Genomic DNA, 22,102 nt, shown 5'->3' with positions numbered 1-22,102 from the left:
TGACTACTTTTGGCTCAAAATTACTGTGGTTTAGTAGTAGAAGAGGAACTTATTGCAAATTTATCTTTAAAATGTTTTGAGATCATTAAGAGAAAATTGAGCTCATCATTGCCTCCAGAACATTTGGGGTGACCAGCCTTGTAAGCAGAAGGAGGCTTGAGTAAAGTGGAATTTGGACTCAGAAGTGCACCAAGATCCAAGACTTCTTCCCCCACCTTCTGTGAAGGGGAGACCACAGCCCGGGCCCAAGGTCACCCACCTCTGAGAACAAAAGTGAGCATAAAATTGTGTCTCCTACGTTATGTTTCAGTGCCTCTCATAGAATGGCACATCATTATTAATATATACGTTGGTGTTATTCCAATAAAATTAGTGACCACGAGTATCAGCAATGCATACCATTTTCTTTGTGGTCGAATCCAGTTACTAGTATAGTTCGGTGACAAGTCTGTTTTCCAGCCTGTGGAAATAATTACATTGTCCAATACCACTTCATGATTAAAAACCTTTGAAACCAGGAAAGCTCCCCTTTCACAGTAATTACTTGTGGCAAATATCCTTTTTTAGAAAGCACATGCTCAATAAATTGAAGTCAGATCATTGTTTCCTTTCCTGCTTCATCTCAAAATATTTCTTTTTCTCAGAGTGCGAGCTCTGAGGTGGTATCTATCTTCTTTTAAAATCAACTTTCTTTAATTCTCCCTTCTTGGGCGATATTAGCCCCTCAATTTTACACATTTTCTTTAGAAGCTATAGTTAGTGTCCCCCTCTTTCCTAATTTGGGGTTCCAATTCCAGTTGTGTGACTTTGGAAAAGTTAAATCCCCTGAGGTCCAGTTAAAAAATGGGCAATAAGGAGCTTACTCCACAGGGCAGTTGTTGTGGGGATTGTATGTGAAAGTTACATTTTAGGATAGTCCCTGGTACATAATTAGCTCCTAATAAGTGTTCATTTTTCCCAACTATTTATTGTTTTTCCATTTTGGCCTAGGGCATGCAGGTGTGACTCACATCTTACAGAAACCTTCATTGGAACCAGCCGTCTGTCTCCCTGATGCCCAGTTTCTTTTCTGATTTTGTTTTTATCCCCCACCCCCCCCCCACCCCCCCCCCCCCCCCCCCCCCCCCCGCCACCTCCACTCTTTCCTGTATCTTTGTAAACATTTTAGGAATCGTTTTTGAAAGTCTGTGTCAGATTGGCCTCTTATCTGATGTTTTGGGTGTGGACTCCTTTGGTGTGAGTGCTGGCACTGGCTAAAGGTGAGGCATTTCTCCCACGCTTTGCAATTTTGGAGTGCGAGTTAGTTTAGCAGGAGTTCTTTCATTGGAGAGACCCACTTGCCCTGGGTTCAAGAGTACTTAGGGGAAAATTGTGAATTTGCCTTTTCGGGATCCTACAGATTTCCCCAGTGTTTGACCACGTTTTATGTTAACATTTCAGTTTTTTAAGACACCACCAATTGAGTAGCTCCTCACCAGTTCGTAAAGCTTCCAGCTTTATGCTGAGAAAACCCCTCAGGTCCAGCTCCCTTTCAGCTGGGGACGGGATGGCTGTAGTCTCAATTGTAGACTGTATTAAAATTGCATTCAGATCTCACCCCAGCAGGATTTATTAGGGACTGGTACCTCTTTAAGAAATTCAGCGTTATGCCAACACAACATTCTGACTTTACATTTCCTCTTTATGATGCCTCAGGATTTCCTTTTCTTGTTCTGAATTTGGCTATGTGTGTGTGTGTGTGTGTGTGTGTGTGTGTGTGTACATGTATTTTATCCAGTTTATCTATGTGTTTGGAGCAGGAGATGAATTTTTCTATCAGTTCAGCTTCCTGTAATTAGACGAGAAATTCTGTTGCTTTCTTTTGGCACCGAAATGAGTGGCTTTTGTTAAGACATGCAGACTAGTTTTTAGCCTCCCTACTCTATGGAATCTGCTTTCTCAAAGATCCGTAGTAATGTCTTTGTTGCTAAATACAGTTGCCTTTTCCGAGTCTCAGTATACATAGATTTTTTTTTGGAGTATTTTAATAGCTGTAAACACAAATTATCAACCAGATCATGAGGTCCCAAGCAACATGGTCTAGGGCAAGTTTTGTTTGACTTATGTTTGCAGTCTTCCTAAAGCCCAGCACAGAATCTTGGATGTAGATATCTGTCTCATTCTAAGAGGGAAAAACTGTTAATGCTTATATTAAGATCATGTTAAATATATACAATTCAAGAACACAGTATGCCTTTTCATTTGCTCAGGTTTTCTTTGGAAACATTTTAAAGAGTTTTATAAGTGACTTTCACATTTCTTAAATTGATTAGTGTTTATTTTATTATTTTTATTGCTATTGTAAATGGGATATGTTTTTCCATTATATCTTCAAATTATATCTTCAATCTGGCTATTGTTTGTAAATTTGAGTTACTGAAGTCTGTATAATTTTTCTACTTTATCTTCTAAATTCATTATTTCAGTAGTTTTTAGTTATTTTTCCTTTTGAGTATGTACCATATCATCTACAAGTATTTTTAGTCCTAGTTTCTTTTTCTAATCTAATTATATAGGCTACTACTTCTAGTGCAAAGTTAAATAAGAGTTAAATCTTTGTATCTTTGTCTTGTTCTTGACAACTGAAGATGCTACTTGTACTTATTTCTCTCTTCAGCATAATGCAAACTCTTGGAAAGGGTAGGTCAACTGTTATATGTGAAGGAAGTATTCTTATATCACTGAATTTTTAAAAATATATTCTTATTGATTTCAGAGAGGAAGGGAGAGGGATAGAGAGATAGAAATATCAATGATGAGAGAGAATCATTGATCGGCTGCCTCCTGCACACCCCCTACTGGGGATTGAACCTGCAACCCTGGCATGTGCCCTTGACTGGAATCAAACCCCGGACCCTTCAATCCATAGTTCGATGCTCTATCCATTGAGCCAAACCAGCGAGAGCTATCACTGAATTTTTTTTATCAAGAATGGATGTTGTGTTATGATTTCTCTTCTTAAATTTATTAATATGGTAAATTATATTCATGTGTCTCCGCATGTTGAACTGTCTCTATTCCTAGCATAAACTCCACGTGATTGGGATGCATTGTTTTTTGATGTCTTGGGTTCTGTGTATGTTATGAATTCATGAAATTAACTTTTGTTCAGTGGAGCACAGATGCTAGATGATGAGCCACAGTTCAACAAGAGACCACAAGAGGAAGTGAAATAGAGATGTTTGTTATTCAGAGGTCCTGGAGGAAGGACACAACATACCTCGAGGAGCCACATGTGGAGTTGAAGGCAGAGTACAGACCGTGAGAGGCAGAACCTGGGCATATGCCTTCTTTAGGGTCCATGGGTGGAGTGCTTTCTGGTTCCCAAGCTGTGGCCTGATTGATCAATTCAAACCAAAGAGTAGGGTTTTACCAATGGGGTTTTACCTAAAGCATAAGGCACACAGGTGCTGGGAGGCAGAAGAGACTGCTAATCACAAGGGCTGTTGGGGGCCTTATATCAGAAAATTCCCTTTGCATGTGACCTTGAGGCTATCTTGCTACCTAGGGCATGAGCTTCCATGAAGAGGCTAGTGTCCATTTAAAATCGCTGAAGGCCACTAGGCCAAACAAAGGGATGCCAAGACAAATATACCATGGAATAGTTTAGCTAAACTCTCAACAGTCTATTAGTATTTAATTTAGGATTTTTACTTCAATGTTCATAAGTGATGGTTTGTGACTTTAGTTTTGAAGCCTTGGTTGTATTTGTTATTGCGCACATCAGAAAGCTTGGAAGATTTCATTCTATTTTGACATTCTGGCATAGCTTACATTACATTGGGATTTTCTGTTCTTTGAAATTTGGTGGAAACCCTATATGGAAAACCAGTGGGACCTGGTACTTTTTAGGAGATGAGGCTCTTTGTCAACTTTCCTCATTTTTCTCCTATAGAACATTTCTCTTTTGCTGGGGTCTTGGTATATTTATTTTAAATTATATATAATTTAGGTATACTTTCCTCAAAAAATTGTCCATTCATTTACGTTTTCAAATGCATTTGTTTGAGTTTAGCAAAGTAGTCTTTTATGGTTCTTTTAGTTTGCTTATATTTGGTAGTTTTTTACTTATAATATTTCTTACTTGTATTTTTACAATTTCCTCCCTTTTTCTAGATTAAGTTAGTTAGCAATTAATTCTTTTTCCACAAAAAAAGCATTTAGTTCTTTTTATTCTATTATTTTCTAACTCAATATATCCATTCTATTTTCATTAATTTCTTCCCTCTGCTTCTCTTTGGTTTATAATTTTCTTTTCCAACATAACAGTCAAGTCTGCTGTGATTTCATATTTACAGTGATATGCATTCAGAGCACCCACCAGGTCCTTTGCAATGGCCGCCCCAACATGGTGTGGTAGCCTGACTTTTTCAGGAAATTCCCACCACCTCATGGGAACAATATTTCCTAGATCTTTGATATTAAAAATTACTGTTCTATGAGAAAGTGATCAAGCATAATGTACCAAATAATATAAGGAAAGAAGATATTTTGAGGTGGGGTATGATAGAGGAGTGGTACAAAGAGGAGTGTCATAGAGGAGTAGTGTCATAGAGCATGGGTGTCAAGAGGCCGTCATAGAGGAGGGTGTTATAGAGGAGGGGTATCATAGAGGAGGGTGTCATAGAGGACGGTTGTCATAGAGAATATTTGTTATAGAGGAAGGCTGTCATGGAGGAGGGTTTCAGAGGAGGGCATCATAGAGGAGGGTGTCATAGAGGACGGTTGTCATAGAGAGTATTTGTTATAGAGGAAGGCTGTCATAGAGGAGGGTTTCAGAGGAGGGCATCATAGAGGAGGGTGTCATAGAGGAAAAGTGTCATAGAGGAGGGTTTCATAGAGGAGGATGTCATAGAGAAGGGTTGTGATAGAGGAGGGTGTCATAGAAGAGTGTCATAGAGGACAGTGTCATAGAGGAGGGAGTGATAGAGGAGGGGTGTCATAGAGGAGGATGTCATAGAGCAAGGTTGTTATAGAGGAAGGGTTTCATAGAGGAAGGTGTCAGAGGTGGGTGTCATAGAGCAGGATGGTTATAGAGTTATGGTGTCATACAGGAGGAGTGTCATAGAGGAGAGTGTCATAGAGAAGGGTGTCATAGAGGAGGGTGTCATAGACGAGGGTGTCATAGAGGAGGGTGTCTTAGAGGAGGGCGTCATATAGGAGGGTGTCATATAGCAGGGTTGTTATACAGGAAGGGTTTCATAGAGGAGGGTGTCATAGAGGAATTTGTCATAGAGGAAGGGGGTCATAGAGGAGGAGTCTCAAAAAGGATGGTGTCATAGAGCACAGTGTCACAGAGGAGGGTGTGATAGAGTTGGGTGTGATAGAGGAGGAGTGTCATAGAGGTGGGTTGTCATAGGGGAGGGTTGTTATAGAGGAGGTTGTCATAGAGGAGGAGTGTCATAGAGGAGGGTGTCATAAAGTAGGGTGTCATAGAGGAGGTCGTCATAGAGGAGGGTGTCGTAGAGCAGGGTTGTTATAGAGGAAGGGTGTCCTAGAGGAGGGTGTCATAGAGGAAGGGTGTCATAGAGGAAGGGGTTCATAGAGGAGGGTGTCATAGAGGTGGGTGTCATAGAGCAGGATTGTTATAGTGGAATGATGTCATAGAGGAGGAGTGTCATAGAGGAAGGTGTCATAGAGGAGGGTGTCATAGTGGAATGTGTCATAGAGAAGGTTGTCATAGAGGAGGGTGTCAGAGAGTTGGGTGTCATACAGCAGGGTTGTTATAGAGGAATGGTGTCATAAAGGAGGAGTGTCATAGAGGAGGGTGTCATAGAGGAAGGTTTCATAGAGGAGGATGTCATAGAGCAGCGTTGTTATAGAGGAATGGTGTCATAGAGGAGAAGTGTCATAGCCAATCAGACAGGCTATGGCAGGCCATGGCCTACGCTGCTTGAAGTATGCTGGCTCTGGGTTCAAATCCAGGCTCTGCACTTACTAGCTGTGAGGCCATCAGCAGGTTTCCTATGTTCTGCCTAAGCTTCTTTGTCTGAAAAATGCCTACTTCCCAGGACTTAAGTAGCATATCTATATATATAAAAGCCTAAGTGACCATTATGACTGGATGACCAGACGGTAGCTATGATGCGTACTGACCACCAGGGGGCAGACGCTCAATGCAGGAGCTACCCCCTGGTGGTCAGTGTGCTCCCATAGCCGACCAACCTCCTGTGGTCCCTCCCCCTGGCGATCAGCCCCAATCAGGACTGGGAGAGATAGCCCCGATCAGCCCCTGATAGCCGGCCAGGCTGAGGGACCCTACCCGTGCATGAATTCATGCACCGGGCTTCTAGTGACATATAAAGCTCTTAGCACAGATTCAAGCACAAAATAAGAGTCCAAGAAGCATTAGTTATTTGTGGGTTATATTACTACTCTCAGTGCCTTTCAAAGAAGTTGCCCTGGATGCCCACCCACTGAACAAATTCTAATTGCCTTAGTTTGGCCACCGGGGCCTTGCAGCAACTGGATCTATCAAATGTATGGAAACTTCCATTGCTTTCTGATCACAGCCTTCCAGTCAGAACAGCTTGCTATGTTCCCCCATATCATGCTCATTCCCAATTCTTACCTCTGTGTTTCAGTTTATACTCTCCCTACCTGAAATACCCACCTTCCTTCTCTCTAACTTCCCAGCTCCACTGATATTATTTCTTCTCTACAATATTGTAGTATATATATGCAGCACGTATTGATCACTTCCTTAAGGAGGGCATGGGAGCATTTAATTATACCATGGGTTCCAGAGCAGACTGCCTGATCTCTCATCCATAAAATGGTGTTAATATTAGGGTTGTTGTGAGGATTTGACAAATAAATACTTTGTAAAAACAATTATTAATATGCTATTATTATATATTGCTATTAACTTCCCCTCTTTTTTAAATGTACCTTCATTTTCTTTCTACAGGTTTTTCTGTCCATATGTACTACAGCAGTCCCCCCTTACCCACGATTTTACTCTCCATGGTTTCAGTTATCCACAGTCAAATGTAGTCCCAAAATATTAAATGGAAAATTCCAGAAATAAACAATTCATAAGCTTTAGATTGCACACTGTTCTGAGTAGCATAATGAAATCTCACTCCATCATGCCCAGGATGTGAATCATCCCTTTGTCCAGTGTATCTACCTTGTAATGCGCTACTCGTCCATTAGTCACATAGTAGCTGTCTAGGTCATCAAATTGACTGTCATGGTATCACAGTGCCCCTATTTTACTTAATAATGGCCCCAAAGCACAAGAGTAGTGATGCTGGCAATCCAGATATGCCAAAGAGAAACCCTAAACTTCTTTCTTTAGGTAAAAAGGTAAAAGTTCTCTACTTAATAATAAAGGTAGAAAAATCATATGCTGGGTTACTGAAATTTATAGTAAGAACACATCTTCTATCCATGAGATTGGGGAGAAGGAAAAAGAAACCCATGCTTGTTTTGCTGTTGCACCTTCAACTGCAAAAGTTATGGCTCCAGTGTGTGATAAGTGCTTAGTTAATATGGAAAAAAATATGAAATTTGTGGGTAGGAGATATGAACAAAAAGCATTTTCCAATTGACAGCAATGTGTTGCAGTAGAAAACGTTGAGCCTATACCAACACGCCAGCAAGAGGCCCCCTAATATGAGTGACACTAAGCCATTTACTGCAAGTAAGAGATAGTTATAATAAGATAGTTTAAGAGAAAAAGTCCACATTCATATAGCTTTTAGAACAGTATACTGTTATAATTTTTCTATTTTATTGTTAGTTATTATTTACTGTGCCTAAGTTATAAATTAAACTTTATCATAGGTATGTATGTATGTATGTAGAGAAAAAATGTAGTATATAGATAGGTTCAATACTGTCTCTGGTTTCATGTATCCACTAGGTGTCTTGGAATGGATCCTCTGTGGATAAGGGGAATTACTCTATACTTTTATCCAGTCTTAAATCACATCCTATAGTATAAAGCTCAGTCCTGAGGATTTTGATGTACCTATTTACCGAAAATATCAAGTCCCCGTCTCAGAGCCCATGGGTGGTACAGAGTATAGGTAGCATGGTTATTAGCCAAGGGCCTCAAAGAGGAGAAAGACTGAAGCAAAACAAAGTTTCCAAAAAATATCTGGTCTATTTCTACAGGAAGTTAACAATGGAGTTGTGGAAGCTATTCTGGAGTTAGAACAAACAAGTGAAAAAGCACTGAGGGCAACTGGAATATTCTATTCACATATTCCTGAGACATGGGTGTTTGCACAGCTACTGCTCTACTTTATTCTGTATTCCATCCACAGGGTCCCACCATTCATCAGGAGCTGTGTTAGGCTTGGGCACTACAAACAAGAATTCTATACCAGGTAGGGGTACATCAAGCTAATACATTGACAAGGGCTGTTCTCAATGACACATACTCTGTCACAGTGCAGTGATCATGTGCTTTTTCTGTCTTTGGGGAATCAGTTATGTTTACCAAAAATAGCAACACATTTTATATGAGTGGAGAGAGTTGAACTTTTTCCAGCATTACTTTCAAAAATCAGGTAAGGTAAGAAATCACTCAGATTAATTAGACTAACTTACCTCTATTTTTTCCCATATGGCTTCATAGTTGTCTTGGTGTTGAATATCTTGCATAAGTTTCTGAATTAAAGCAGATTTTTTGGCAGAATGGCTGTCATTTTTCTCAGAAGATGAAGCTCTCTCTGACTTCTCATCCATGTATTTTTTCATGCCAGAGAGAGGCATACACAGCTCCTCGTCAGAAAGAATGTCACTCAGGGGCCCAGACTCAATGCTCTCCCCCAGCGAAGAGGCTATGTCACTGGATGAACTGGGAGACACCCTGCCTAGCCTTGTACGCTTCTTCTTGACATGGTACGTTGGATAGATCTCAGAATCTGAATTCATTTCAGACAGTTCCCAGTCATCGATATTCTGAATGGTTTCCCCTCTGGGTTTTGGAGGCAGAAGCTTCGTTAAGTTTTCCAACTTCAAAGCTAATACTTCTGTCTGCTTAAGGTGAGAGGGCAGTGCCAGGTACTCGTCAGAGCCATACCAGGCCTCCACAACCTGACCATTCCTTGAGACGTGACTTGGGGAGGAGGAGTAACTTTTTTTGCTTTTGTGTTTTAAAAGAAGGGGTACCGGAGACATGACACTGTCCGAGCCAACAGGAGATCCGCTGCTTTGAGTAAACGGTGGGGAACTGGATGTTTCTGACTGCGCTGGTAATTTGGCATTCCAACTGCTCTGAGGACACGGCTCAAGGGAGGATGTAGAAGCAGAATCGGTTTCTGGCCCCTCCACGGCCTTGGAAGTACAAGAGGGAATTCCGTTCGGCACTCTGGAGCTCCTGGTGATTTCGGTTTGCTTGCCCGAACCAGTTCCCGCTTTAGGGGTTTGGCACGGAGGCACCTCTTCTGGGCTCTTATGTGGCTTTTTAAGTCGAGGTTTCTCTTTGTGGCAGTTGTTGAGCCTTCCCAGGCTGGAGGAGATTTCTTTAATGTGACTTTTGACTGTGTTTTCAAGATTCCCACCCCCCATCTTGTGCAGACACTCGTAGGACTGGCTGGCGGCCGAAGGGCTGCTGGGGTAGGACGCCTGCAACACCAGGCAGAGCTTGGATCTGTCAGGAGGATCCACCAGGGAAGGGGTGCTTCTGCTCATCTCGGGCTTGAGATCAACCATCGGCCTCTTTCCGTCAGCACCTCTCAGGTTATTCTTAAAAGCGTCCTCTTTAAGGAAAAGCCCTCTTTTTGGCAATGTGGGCTGTGTTGGGGAGTCCTCGTTATAATTAAAGCAATCTCTGATGGATCGCTTGGGAGTTGTGTTCTCACAGGGAAGAGGCTGTTGGTTCTTTGCTCCAGGTTGGGAGGGAGAATTGGATTCTTGCTTCGAGGTCTTAGAAAAGGACTGGGCAGTATTTGTCAGAGCTTCCACTGGAGATGACATGCCCTGCTTTGAGCCTGGTTGCTCCTCGACTGCGGGAGCCTTGTTTTCTTCACACCCACCTTTGTCATCTGCTGAGAGAGAACCTTGAGATGCCCCCTCACTCACTGCTTCGCTGCAGTTGGAAGCGATGGGGTCAGTGGCCACCGTCAGTAACCCCACACTTCGGATAAGCTCAGGGAACTCCTTCTCCATCTCACCGTAGCTCCAAGAGTCAAAGGGTTTGCTTTTGACCTGGCTCACGTCACCCAGGCCACCGAGCAAATCCTCACTTGGACTATAGTCAGACAGTTCAAATGCAGTAATTCCACAATCCAGAGACAAGTAATTTTGAGAGCATTTGATAGTTAGCTGTCCTGAGTCATCCACTTCCGTTAGAGAATCGAGCCGGCCCTGAAACAGACAACGGCAGTGGTTTCAGTAAATGGAACATCAATTACACTCAGCTGCTGTTCAAATGAAATCTCAGCAGAGGCTGCTAAGGTCAAAATGCATCAGTCTCCGTTACTTCTGGTTTGGCATACAGAATGGCATATTAATCAATTATCGCATTACTTTATATAATATCCTGTTCTTAAATATTCAAAGATCTTTCTTTAATCTAGAGAATAAAGCTTTGATAGAAATGGTCAAGGTCAACCCCAAAATATCCATTCTTGCCTTAATGTTCTATCTTAAAATATTGTATTATTCAGTTAATAAACATTTTTTAAATGATGTAATAAAATTCCTGGGAACAAATCAATGTAGGAATAACGTCTCCATGAATGTCTCTTTTGCTTATTGCTATCACTCCATCACCTACCACAACTGGCTAACTCATAGTAGATGCTCAATAAGTATTTCTAAAGTGTACTAAGTCTGTCATGTTAAATATATATTCACAAATCCCAGGAAGGTGAAACATGAATTTGCATATAACAAAAGCAGTTCAAGACTAGCTTCTATTTCTCCCCACCCTTTCTCAGGTAAACACACAAACTCCTGGAGAAAATTATTCAGTATCAAAACTTTATCATCTTAGTTCCCATCACTCTGCATGCATTTCTCCCCTCACCTCCTCACCTCCACCCCTGCTACCCTTTGTTTATATTAGATACAACCTCCACTGTTATTTATAATTTGGAGTAGGCCAGTTTGAAACTTCTCTATGCTAAAAAATAGTAGTACAAGCAAGTATTTTAAATTTTTTAATCTTTAATTATGCAATTAAGGTTTTGTCTCATTACTAATGCAGTTTCTAGCATCATACAGCCAACAATTTTTCACTGATGATTTGTTCAGGATGAAAGGAATCCCATTATGTGAAGCAGGCTGAAGGACAGCCTGGTCTAATCTAGTCCCTTAGGAGACGAAGGATGGATGGAAACGAAACTGTTACATCCACAGACCTCCGTTCTCCTGAAGGAGAAACCAGGTGAGCAAACTGAAGCTGGACCTCATGTAGCTGCTGCACCCTGTGTCCCTTCAACCAAGTTACCCCGAGTTCTGACCTCTCTATAGGTTTTTCTGTTCATTTGCTTGCTGTGTTTTGGCAATGTTCTCTTCCTTCAGACCTTCAACTTACCTTTATCTCCTACTCCCCTCACTCTCACCCTGTATCATCCAGATAAATAATAATGATGAAAGGCCTCATTTCACCTTTGTAAACCTCAGTTTCCTCCTCTCTAAATGGGGATGGTTTATTACTACTATTTCTTTTTCATTTAAATCTCCCAACAACTTTCTTCCGGTGTTGGGTCTATATTATTGTTCTATATAACCAGAGCCTGAGCCAAAAGAAGGTGCATAACTAGCAAATGTCCATACTCTGACCTTGGTACCATAATTTTCTGTGGTTCATTAGATATTATTTTAAACGGACATACCCCCTACTCCAGTTTGTTCTCCACATTCCTACCAGAGTAAGCTTTACAAATCTGTTACTGTTAATTCTCTGTTTAAAGTTCTTTATTAGTGTCCTGCTAAGTAAACCCAAACCCTTCCAAGAACAAACATGGCTTCACTGAACCACAGTGTCTGCCTGCCTCGGGCCTTTGCACATGCTATTTCCTCTGTCAGGAAAGTTTCCCACCTATAATACCCTGTAACATATGGATTCTTACCCCCTCAGACCTCAGATTAAGTTATATTTCTTCAAAAGTCCAAACCCTCACCTAAGTCAGAATCTTTCCTTAGAGACTCTTGTAAAACTATGTTGTTTTTCCTTTAAGAATTTGTCTCAATCTTTCAATAAATACTCTGTGGTTATTTCATTACCTTGTTTCTCCCACTAGTGTGTATGCACCACAACAGTATAAATCACATAGAAAATAGCTGACTCACCAGGATACCCGCAACACTTAGCATAGCGATCTGCATCGAACAAGCACTCAAGACATATCTGTTGAATAAAATTTCAGGGTGGGGGACCTTTTCTCTGCCAAGGGCCATTTGGATATTTATAACATCATTCAAGGGCCATATCAAATTATCAACTTAAAAATTAGCCTGCTATATTTAGCCAAATATTTAATTAACTCACTGCTAACGCCTTGGCAGGGCCAAACCAAATGATTTCGCGGGACTTCTAAGGCCTGGAGGCCGGATGTTCCCCACCCCTGCAATACATGAATGAATGATGGCATGTTGGAACGTATCTCTACGCCTTCATGTAACTTCTTCCTCTGATTATGTAGTTTCAGTTGACTCCAGTGATGAAAAGCCCAAGCTTCAGAATCAAATTCTGCCTCTAGCACTAGTTAGTCATGTGACCATGATCCAGCAACTTGATGTTGCTAAGCCTCGTTTCCTTCATCTGTAAAAAGGGGATAATGATAAGCCATGTCATAGCGCTGTTGTGAGAGTCAAAAGAGGTAATATATGTAAAACACAAGCCTGACACATGGATAGGTATTTAATGAATGTTCACTCATATTATTATTTTACTATTCAAGTATATTTAGGAAGAAACTTTTATCAAAATGAGAAAGATCCTTATGGCAATTATACTGCACAAAGTGAGAAAACAGTATTAACTGCCAAAATGATCTAAATGGAATTGTGTGGCTTTAATGCTGCATACCTGGACCAGGATCTTTAAAAAACAAAGTCAGAAGCCAAAAATCACCAAGGAATGAGACAGCCAAATAAAGTCACACTTTATACAATTTTTAAAGAAAGTACCATATTTTTCCGTGTATAAGACGCCCCCCCACTTTTCCAACCCCAAATTAAGAAATCAATATTTTAAACATTTTGCTGGTTTTCCTCTTAAGGTCTTCTTCTTTTTTGGCATCTTAAGGAGTTGTTCTTCCTGTTTTCTCCACTGTTTGATCATACACTCAGTGGGAGGAGGTCCAAATTGTCTCTCTGCAGCTCTATTTCCATGCTTTCTTGCATAGCTGGTTACATTCAGTTTGAATTTTGCAGAGTAAGACAATCGCTTACCAGTATTTATCTTTTTATTTTTTGACATCTTTATGGGCTCAGAATGCTCTGGTCCCTGCTGCATCTGTGCACTCTCCACCTCCACCTCCAATTACGGCATCAGCTGACATCAGTAACAATAAGGCTCATGATTGGAGGAAGCCTGTTTGACAAGATAAGGGCAGCTACGCACCCACCAGGCTCCCTCCTCGTCTGACTTCTGTGTATAAGACGCCCCTCGATTTTCAGTCTAATGATTTTAGAAAAAAATAACGTCTTGTACATGAAAAAATAAGGTAATGTTGGGGATTCCAATTTAAAGGCAGGTTGTGTTTTTATTTTTTTAATTTAGTGGCTTAGTATTCAGAAATTACTCCTTTTTGAAAATGTATTATAGCCAAGATGGACGGCATGGCTCAGTGGTTGAGCATCGACCCATGAACCAGGAGGTCATGGTTTGATTCCCGGTCAGGGCACATGCCTGAGTTTTGAGCTCGATCCCCAGTGTGGGGCATGCAGGAGGCAGCTGATCAATGATCCTCTCTCATCATTGATGTTTCTGTCTCTCTCCCTCTCCCCTCCTCTCTGAAATCAACAAAAATATATTTTTAAAAGTGTATTATAAGTGATGGGTAAGTTCCAAGCTATCCCATTAGTTGATACTTAAATTACTAACTAGTTGAAATTTGCATTATTTTCTACCCGATTTCTCATAAAGGCGCAGCACTGTGGCTACTTGAGTGAGGTTAGAGAAGCATTAAGAAAAAGTGTTTCTATGATGGGTAGAGAAATAGGAATTTGAGAGTTCGAGTAAAACTTAGACACTGAAAGTGTCAGCCACCTGTTTCTGGACAGGCTTGGGACACAGTAGCCCTGGGAAAGCTTTGGTCCCCATTTTCATGGTCATAGAACTTAAAGATCAGGCATACTGTCTAGCTAGAAAATAAGGGGTACTCATGAGACTACATATCAGAATAGGACATGGCTCCCTTTTCCTAGGTCTTCCCCTGAAGACCCCTTCCCTACCCAGTCCTTTGTTTGGAAAACAAAATACTGCACTCAAAAAACACTTAATGCTCCAAGGTAAACCCTCTCCCACCCTGTTCCCGCCCAGGCCAACTATTTCTGTGCATGGTGGATTGGCACTCATGGGTAACTATTTTTAATTCAGACTGCATTTTTAATGTGAAAAAAATCCCTCGCTGAAAAACAAAACAAACAAAAAAACAGCACATGGCATATCTATTTCATATCCTAAAGACCAAGTGACAACCATCTACCTATATTTTTTTAACCCAGTTGGTTATTAAAGAGCATTTTTCAAAAGTGTTGTTATAGATTTCATCATGCAGAAGCAACTTTTTTAAAAAAACAAAGTCCTCAGAAGTTTCTGAGAGCAGATCAATAATTAATAAGTTTCATTTCTTAAAATATTGCTTAGTTATACCAATGTATGTAGTCCTATTGCTTTCTTCTGGACCACATTCCTAGATAGTTTTCTAAAGCATGTAAGTAATGAAGTTTCAGGTGGATATGGAGGTAGGGTAACAGTGCCCGTTGTTTTTACTATTCTTTTTTATTTCAGAAACATCACATATAATTGTGTAGTGTCATTAGCTTTCCATGGCTGCCTAGCAATGTCTAAATTCAAATATACCTCCATTTAATATGTCATGAAGCAGTTTCTCAGATAAAGGTTATGTTTTATGCAGACAGTAACTTATTCACTTTATTGATGGGTAATTTATTCACTTTATTGTTGTTAATAATTAGCACTACCTGTGTGACTTTATCTCTCTCAATCTCAGTCCTCTCATCTGTAAGATGGATGCAATAATATCACCTACTAAATAAGAATAACAGCACCTGTCATCCCATGAATCTCATGAAATTTTGAATGTGATTCCTAACATGTGTTATTCTTCTTTGAATGATTAGTGCCTTATATGTAATAGAAAATTGATAAATATTTAGGGAAAATAGAAAGGAAAGCAGGAAGAAAAGAAGGGAGGGAAGACAGGATAGAGGGGGAGAAGAATTATTATTACAACAGAGAACAGTTAAAAGCTGGTTTTGTTTGTTTTATTTAATTATTCCTAAATTTATATCCTATTTCCCTACAAAGCATTCACTTAACCTCTGTTAAACTCAGCTTTTCCATCTACAAACTGCAACTATTTTTCATATCCCTTACCCTTAATAAATTTTAAAAAATGCTTATCACAGTAACTAAAATACAGAACATTTCAGTATAACACATTATTACACAACTAGAGGCCCGATGCACGAAATTCATGCAAGAGTAGGCCTTCCTTCCCTTGGCTGCCGGCACCAGCTTCCCCTGGCACCTGGGACCCTGGCTTCCCTCGCAGCCCAGGCATCATCCAGAAGGTCGTCTGGAAGGACATCCATAAGGATGCCCAGTCTAATTAGTATATTGTGCTTTTATTGTTATAGACTAGAGGCCCGATGCACGAAATTCATGCAAGGGGCTCGGCCCTCGCAGCCACAGCTTCATCCTGAAGGCTGTCGGATGGTTGGTCAGCTCTTCGGTCTAATTAGCTTACTAGAGGCCCGGTGCATGAAATTCATGCATGGGTAGGGTCCTTAGGCCTGGCCAGCGATCAAGGCCAATCTGTGGGGTGACTGGTGGGGCTATCGGAGGGCTGGCCTGGAGCTGCCCACTCGCTGGCCCTGCTTGGGCTGGGGGCAGCTCCTGCATTGAGCGTCTGTCCCCTGGTGGTCAGTCACATCATAGAGACCGGTTGTTTCACCGGTTGTTCCACTGTTTGGTCAATTTGCAAATTAGTCTTTTATTATCTAGGATTACCTCTTTATTATATAGGAAGGTGATTTTTACCCTAAAGTGTTTTTCATTTGTTTGGCTGGTTTTGTTTTAGTAAGGTGTTTGCCAATTTGCTTACAAGATATGGTCTGCTCTATATTTAAGTTAAAAAATCATATATTTTGTTTTAGCCAGGACAGGAAGAGAGAGAACTTGCCACTTTCTTCTCGACTTTCAAATTTACTCTTTAATGTAGTTTGAAACTCAACCAATTTCCAAGAAGGGCAAATGCATTTGCCTTTATTGGAAGGACATCTACTATTCTAGTTTATCAGCATGTTTTATGCTATTTCCCTCTTCATTCTATAAATCCTTCACAGCTGAATTTATTCTGATAAATTCAAGAATTTTATTCTAATTCCCTTCCAGTTTCCCACAATTCCGGTATGCTGACAGAAACAAATAAAACTAAACAGTCTTTGAAATGTTCTCATGGAGTCACACTAAAAACACAAACAAATAGGATCAGGAATCCACAGCTTCGGGAAAGATGACAATGGAGACAGTGTTTTAATTCATAGAAAAATATCCACAAAGCAGATGGCTAAGAATTCACTGCTCCTTTATCCATCATATAGCATGTTGTTACAAGACTAAACACTGACTTTAAACATCCAAATGTATGAAATTGCTTCCAATTAAATCTGTAAAAAATTGCAGAGCTCACATTGTGAAAACCTTAATACTACTTACTTGCAACATAACTGTGAAAATAGCAGCCTGTACCTGTACCTCAATAGCTTTTCATCATTCTTGGAATACTACTTCACTAATGATATGCATTCAAATATATGCATGGTAAATGTATTCCACAAAACTAACAACAATATAACAATATATCCACAGCTCCACAGCAAGGGTTGGCAATCAGTAAATAGTTATTAAATGAGTAAACAAATATGTAACATAAACTCGTTTGACTCAGTGATTTCTAATGTCCCTCTAGTAGTAGCAAGTGGGCAGATCTGATGACTGTTCAATGGATGCTGGGCAGAGCCAGCAGAACACATGGGGAAGAACAAAAAAAGAATGCATAGGTCAGGGATGCCAGGTAGATATCTAAGGAAAGATCTCTTCAGCATTTAGACAAACCTTTCCCTCATTATCTTCACCTCATTATCATTCATCTCATAGGTACCAGATTTAGGGCAGAGTGGGCCAGTAGGAATTCTTCATAGTCTCCCATAAGCACAAGAGTACCTACTTCAGAGGGATGGCATCTGGGAACTGACACCCCATCTACACTAATAAAAGAGAAACATGGTAATTAGCATATGACCGCTACCCTTCCCATTGGCTAATCAGCATATCCTTATGCAAATTAACTGTCAGCCAAGATGGCGGCCGGCAGCCATGCACTGAAGCGAGCAGGGAGGCTTGCTTACTCCAGTGACGGCGGACTCCAACGTTCCCCACCTCACTTGCCGGCCTCTCAGCTGCAACTCTAAGCAACTATGTACTATGTTGCAAATATAGAAGCTAAACAAAACCCCAGAAACCGGCTTTCATTCAGCCGGGCTTCAGCCAGCCAGACTGCAACATTGTATCGATGTTTTCAGCAGCGAGGCCTCAGAGCTAAAGCTGGCCCAGAATAGGAAAAAAAAAAAGAAAAAAAGGAGCAGTTGGGAGCTTCAGTCACCCGCTTCCGGAAAACAGCCCTCAGCCCCTCACCCAGACTGGCCAGGCACCCCAGTGGGGACCCCCACCCTGATCCAGGACACCCTTCAGGGCAAACCAGCCAGCCCCTACCCATGCACCAGGCCTCTATCCTATATAGTAAAAGGGTAATATGCCTCCCAGCACCAGGATCAGCGGAGCAGCGAGGCTCCCGGCACCAGGATCAGCGTGACAAGGGGTAGTGCCCAAACCTCCGGATCGCCCTGCGGCTCTGTGTGTGACAGGGGGCGGGCCACAACCTCCCTATCCACCCTGCTCTGTGCCTGATAGGGGGGAGCTCCCCAATCCCCTGATTGCCCTGAGGCTCTGTGTGTGACAGAGTGCGGCGCCCCAACCCCTCGCCCCTCACGGGCCCTGCTCTGTGTGTGACAGGGTAGAGCCATAACCTCTCCATCAGCCCTGCCCTGAGTGTGACAGTGGCGGTGCCCCAACCCCCTGATCGGCCCTGCTCTGTGGGTGATAGAGGGTGGCGCCCCAACCCCCCTCCATGGGCCTTGCTCTGTGTGTGACAGGGTAGAGCCATAACCTCCCCATTGGCCCTGCCCTGAGTGTGACAGGGTGCAGTGCCCCAACCCCCTGATCCACCCTGCTCTGTGTGTGACAGGGGGCGGTGCCCCAACTCCCCTATCGGCCCTACTCTGTGAGTAACGGGGGGAGCTCCTCAAGCCCCTGATCGGCCCTGCTCTGTGCATGACAGGGGGTGGCGCCGCAACCTCCCCATCAACCCTGCCTTGAGTGTGACAGGGGGCGGTGCCCCAACCCCCCAATCGGCCCTACCCTGAGCATGACTGAGCGTCCTGTTCTGTGCATGACAGGGGGCAGTGCCCCAACTCCCCAATCGGCCCTGCTCTGAGCCTGACCAGGGGCTGCACCTAGGGATTGGGCGTGCCCTCTGCCACCCGGGAGCAGGCCTAAGCCAGCAGGTTGTTATCTCCCGAGGGGTCCCAGACTGCGAGAGGGCACAGGCCGGGCTGGGAGACCCCCCTCCCCCCCCTCCGAGTGCACAAATTTTTGTGCACCAGGCCTCTAGTCTACACTAATAAAAGAGAAACATGGTAATTAGCGTACGACCGCTACCCTTCCCATTGGCTAATCAGCATATCCTTATGCAAATTAACTGTCAGCCAAGATGGCGGCCGGCAGCCATGCACTGAAGCGAAACAGGGAGGCTTGCTTGCTCCAGTGACTGCAGACTCCAACGTTCCCCGCCTAACCTGCCGGCCTCTCAGCTGCAACTCTAAGCAACTATGTAACAAATATAGAAGCTAAACAAAACCCCAGAAACCCGCTTTCAGTCAGCGGAGCTTCAGCCAGCTGGACCGAAACATTGTATCAAATACAGAAGGTAAAGGCCAGAAACCTGCTTTCAGCAGCGAGGCCTCAGAGCTAAAGCTGGCCCAGAATAGGAAAAAAAGAAAAGAAAAAAAGGAGCAGTTGGGAGCTTCGGCCACCCGCCAATCTGAAAACGGCCCTCAGCCCCTCAGCCAGGCTGGCCAGGCACCCCAGTGGGGACCCCCACCCTGATCCAGGACACCCTTCAGGGCAAACCAGCCGGCCCCCACCCGTGCACCAGGCCTCTATTCTATATAGTAAAAGGGTAATATGCCTCCCGGCACTGGAATCAGCGTGACAGGGGGCAGCGCCCAAACCCCCGGTCGCCCTGCAGCTCTGTGTGTGACAGGGGGGAGCTCCCCAATCCCCTGATCGCCCTCTGGCTCTGTGTGTGACAGGGTGCAGCGCCCTAACCCCCTGATCAGCCCTGCTCTGTGTGTGACAGTGTGCAGCGCCCCAACCCCCTGATCGGCCCTGCTCTGTGAGTGACAGGGGGCAGCACCCCAACCCCTATTGGCCCTGCTCTGTGCGTGACAGGGGGTGGCGCCGCAACCGCCCCATCGACCCTGCCTTGAGTGTGACAGGAAGCGGTGCCCCAACCCACCAATTGGCCCTACCCTGAGCGTGACTGAGGGTGGCATCGCAACCTCCCGATCTGCCCTGCTCTGTGCATGACAGGGGGCGGCGCCCCAACTCCCCAATCGGCCCTGCTCTGTGCATGACGGGGCAGTGCCCCAACTCCCCAGTCGGCCCTGCTCTGAGCCTGACCAGGGGCTGCACCTAGGGATTGGGCGTGCCCTCTGCCACCTGGGAGCAGGCCTAAGCCAGCAGGTTGTTATCTCCCGAGGGGTCCCAGACTGCGAGAGGGAACAGGCCAGGCTGGGGGACCCCCCTCCCCCCCCCCCCAAGTGCACAAATTTTTGTGCACTGGGCTCTAGTCTATATATATAAAAAGCCAGCAACCAGAACGTCGTAACGACCAGAACGACCAGCCACCATGATGTCCATTGTGGCCAGCGAACCTTCCAAGACCCTCCTCCCAGTTGGCCCCGCCCCTGATCAGCCTCTCCCACCCCAATTGAGGGTGGGGCCACCGGCCAACCCCCCCACCTGGCCCCACCCCAGATCAGCCCCCCACCCAAATCAGGGGCAGGGCCGGCTGGCCAACTGCCTGCAGCCCCTCCCCATGGCCGGCCCCACCCCTGATCAGCCCCCACCACCCTGATCAGCCCACAGCCCCTCCCCCAGCCAGCTCTGCCCCCAATCACCCCCCCTCACCAATGGGGGGTGGGGCTGGCTGGCCAACTTCCCATGGCCCCTCCCCCAGCCACTGACCCCTGATCACCCCCCCACCCCATTCGGGGGCAGGGCTTGCTGGCGCACCGCCCAAAGCCCCTCTCCATGGCTGGCCCCACCCTTAATTGGCTCCCCACCCCAATTGGGGGAGAAGCCCACCTGCCAATCACCTGTGGCCCCTCCCCCCAGCCAGCCTGGCCCTGGCCAGCCAATCTCCCTCCATCTCCTCCTCCCAACAGGCCCAGCCCCAATCCGCCATTGGGGCCAGGCTGGCCAGACCACCCATGCACAAATTCATGCACTGGGCCTGTAGTATGAATATGAATACACAAGCACTCTGCCAAAATCAGTATTACCTCAGTCACTGTCACAATAAAAGGGAAAGCTAAATGAAAATGAAGGTCATGACTTAATGCTAGAAGTGAGCCTAATAGATTTTGATTCCCATTAACTTCCAGGATCTTTGCCACAGAAAGATCATCACTGTTATGAAAATAACTAGGGGCACAGTGTGCAAATTCATGCACCTTGAAAGGAACTGTGGGCCTCAAGGCTGCAGTGGGCACAGGGGTGGATCTCAGGCCATCCACTGTGCTCTGGCCCAGCCTTTCCTGTCATAGCCCCCAGTCCCCTGTCTGCCAGCAGCCCCACTCCACGCTGATGGCGCCTGCCCCACTTGCACCCGCTGACGGCTCGGAGAGATTGGGGCTGGCGCCAGCAGCATGTGCGAGTGGTGGCTGCTACCCCAATCACTTCTCAGGAGCAGGGGGAGGTGGAGAAGCCCTCAGGGGTGACCAGGGCTAGCAGCCACCACTTGCATCCGTTGATGGCACCAAGTGATTGGGACTGGCAGTGGGTGCTGGCAGCGGGTGCAAGTGGCAGCTCCGGGCGCCGGCTGCGGGTGTGAGCAGTGCCTGCACCGGCAGTGGGTGCAAGAGGTGGCTGCTTGCCCTAATTGCCCCTCAGGAGCAGGGGGAGGCGGAAAAGCCCTGAGGCACAATTGGGGCCAGCAACCGCTGCTCGCACCTGCTAATGGTGCTGAGTGATCAGGGCCAGTGCCGGGTGCAAGCAGCGACTCTGGTACTGGCAGCAGGTGCGAGTTGGGCCAGCGTAAAGAAGCAAAGAATTTTCAGTAACCACCAGAGGCTCACCTAGATGACAGTGACCAGCACCCCGCCTTGGTCTGGTGCCCCCGCTCACCTGCTCCACCATCCCACCACGGCCAACACCCGCCATGTTCTGCACACATCATAGCAACCAGTTGTTTGGTTGTTTTGGCATTTGGTCTATTTGCATATTAGGGTTTTATACATATAGATAATCAACAAGTATAAATTATTTATGAGGCTAGACACAGATCTGTTTTGCTTATTGGTAATGTTGGAGCCAGTAAAACATTAATAAATTAATGAACTATGCAACGCTCTTTATAAGGCCTTTTAAACTTATATATTCATATAAGTTCCTAATAAACTTGTATAATACATATCTTCCACAAAACCAACAGTGGAGCTCTCAACTGGGTGTTGAGAGACAAGGGACTATATACATACATACACACTCTATGTATCTATA

The 22,102-nt window shown here is 44.3% G+C and overlaps 1 protein-coding gene across 3 annotated transcripts in view; it reads right to left on the bottom strand.

Moving 5' to 3' along the window:
- AKAP6 (A-kinase anchoring protein 6) overlaps positions 1-22,102 on the bottom strand; it is a 487,918-nt gene that overhangs the window by 270,528 nt on the left and 195,288 nt on the right. For all 3 annotated transcript variants that reach the window (XM_070427710.1, XM_070427731.1, XM_070427721.1), the window contains exon 4: positions 8,602-10,362. In XM_070427710.1, coding sequence (XP_070283811.1) covers positions 8,602-10,362 — 1,761 coding nt within the window. The remainder of the gene's footprint in view (positions 1-8,601; positions 10,363-22,102) is intronic.

This window comes from Myotis yumanensis, unplaced genomic scaffold (assembly GCF_028538775.1).
Source record: "Myotis yumanensis isolate MYYU_CA2020_CCGP unplaced genomic scaffold, mMyoYum1.0.hap1 SCAF_1, whole genome shotgun sequence".
NCBI lineage: Eukaryota > Metazoa > Chordata > Mammalia > Chiroptera > Vespertilionidae > Myotis > Myotis yumanensis.
Note: the sequence above shows the minus strand (reverse complement) of the source record. Positions and strands in the feature narration are given on the sequence as shown.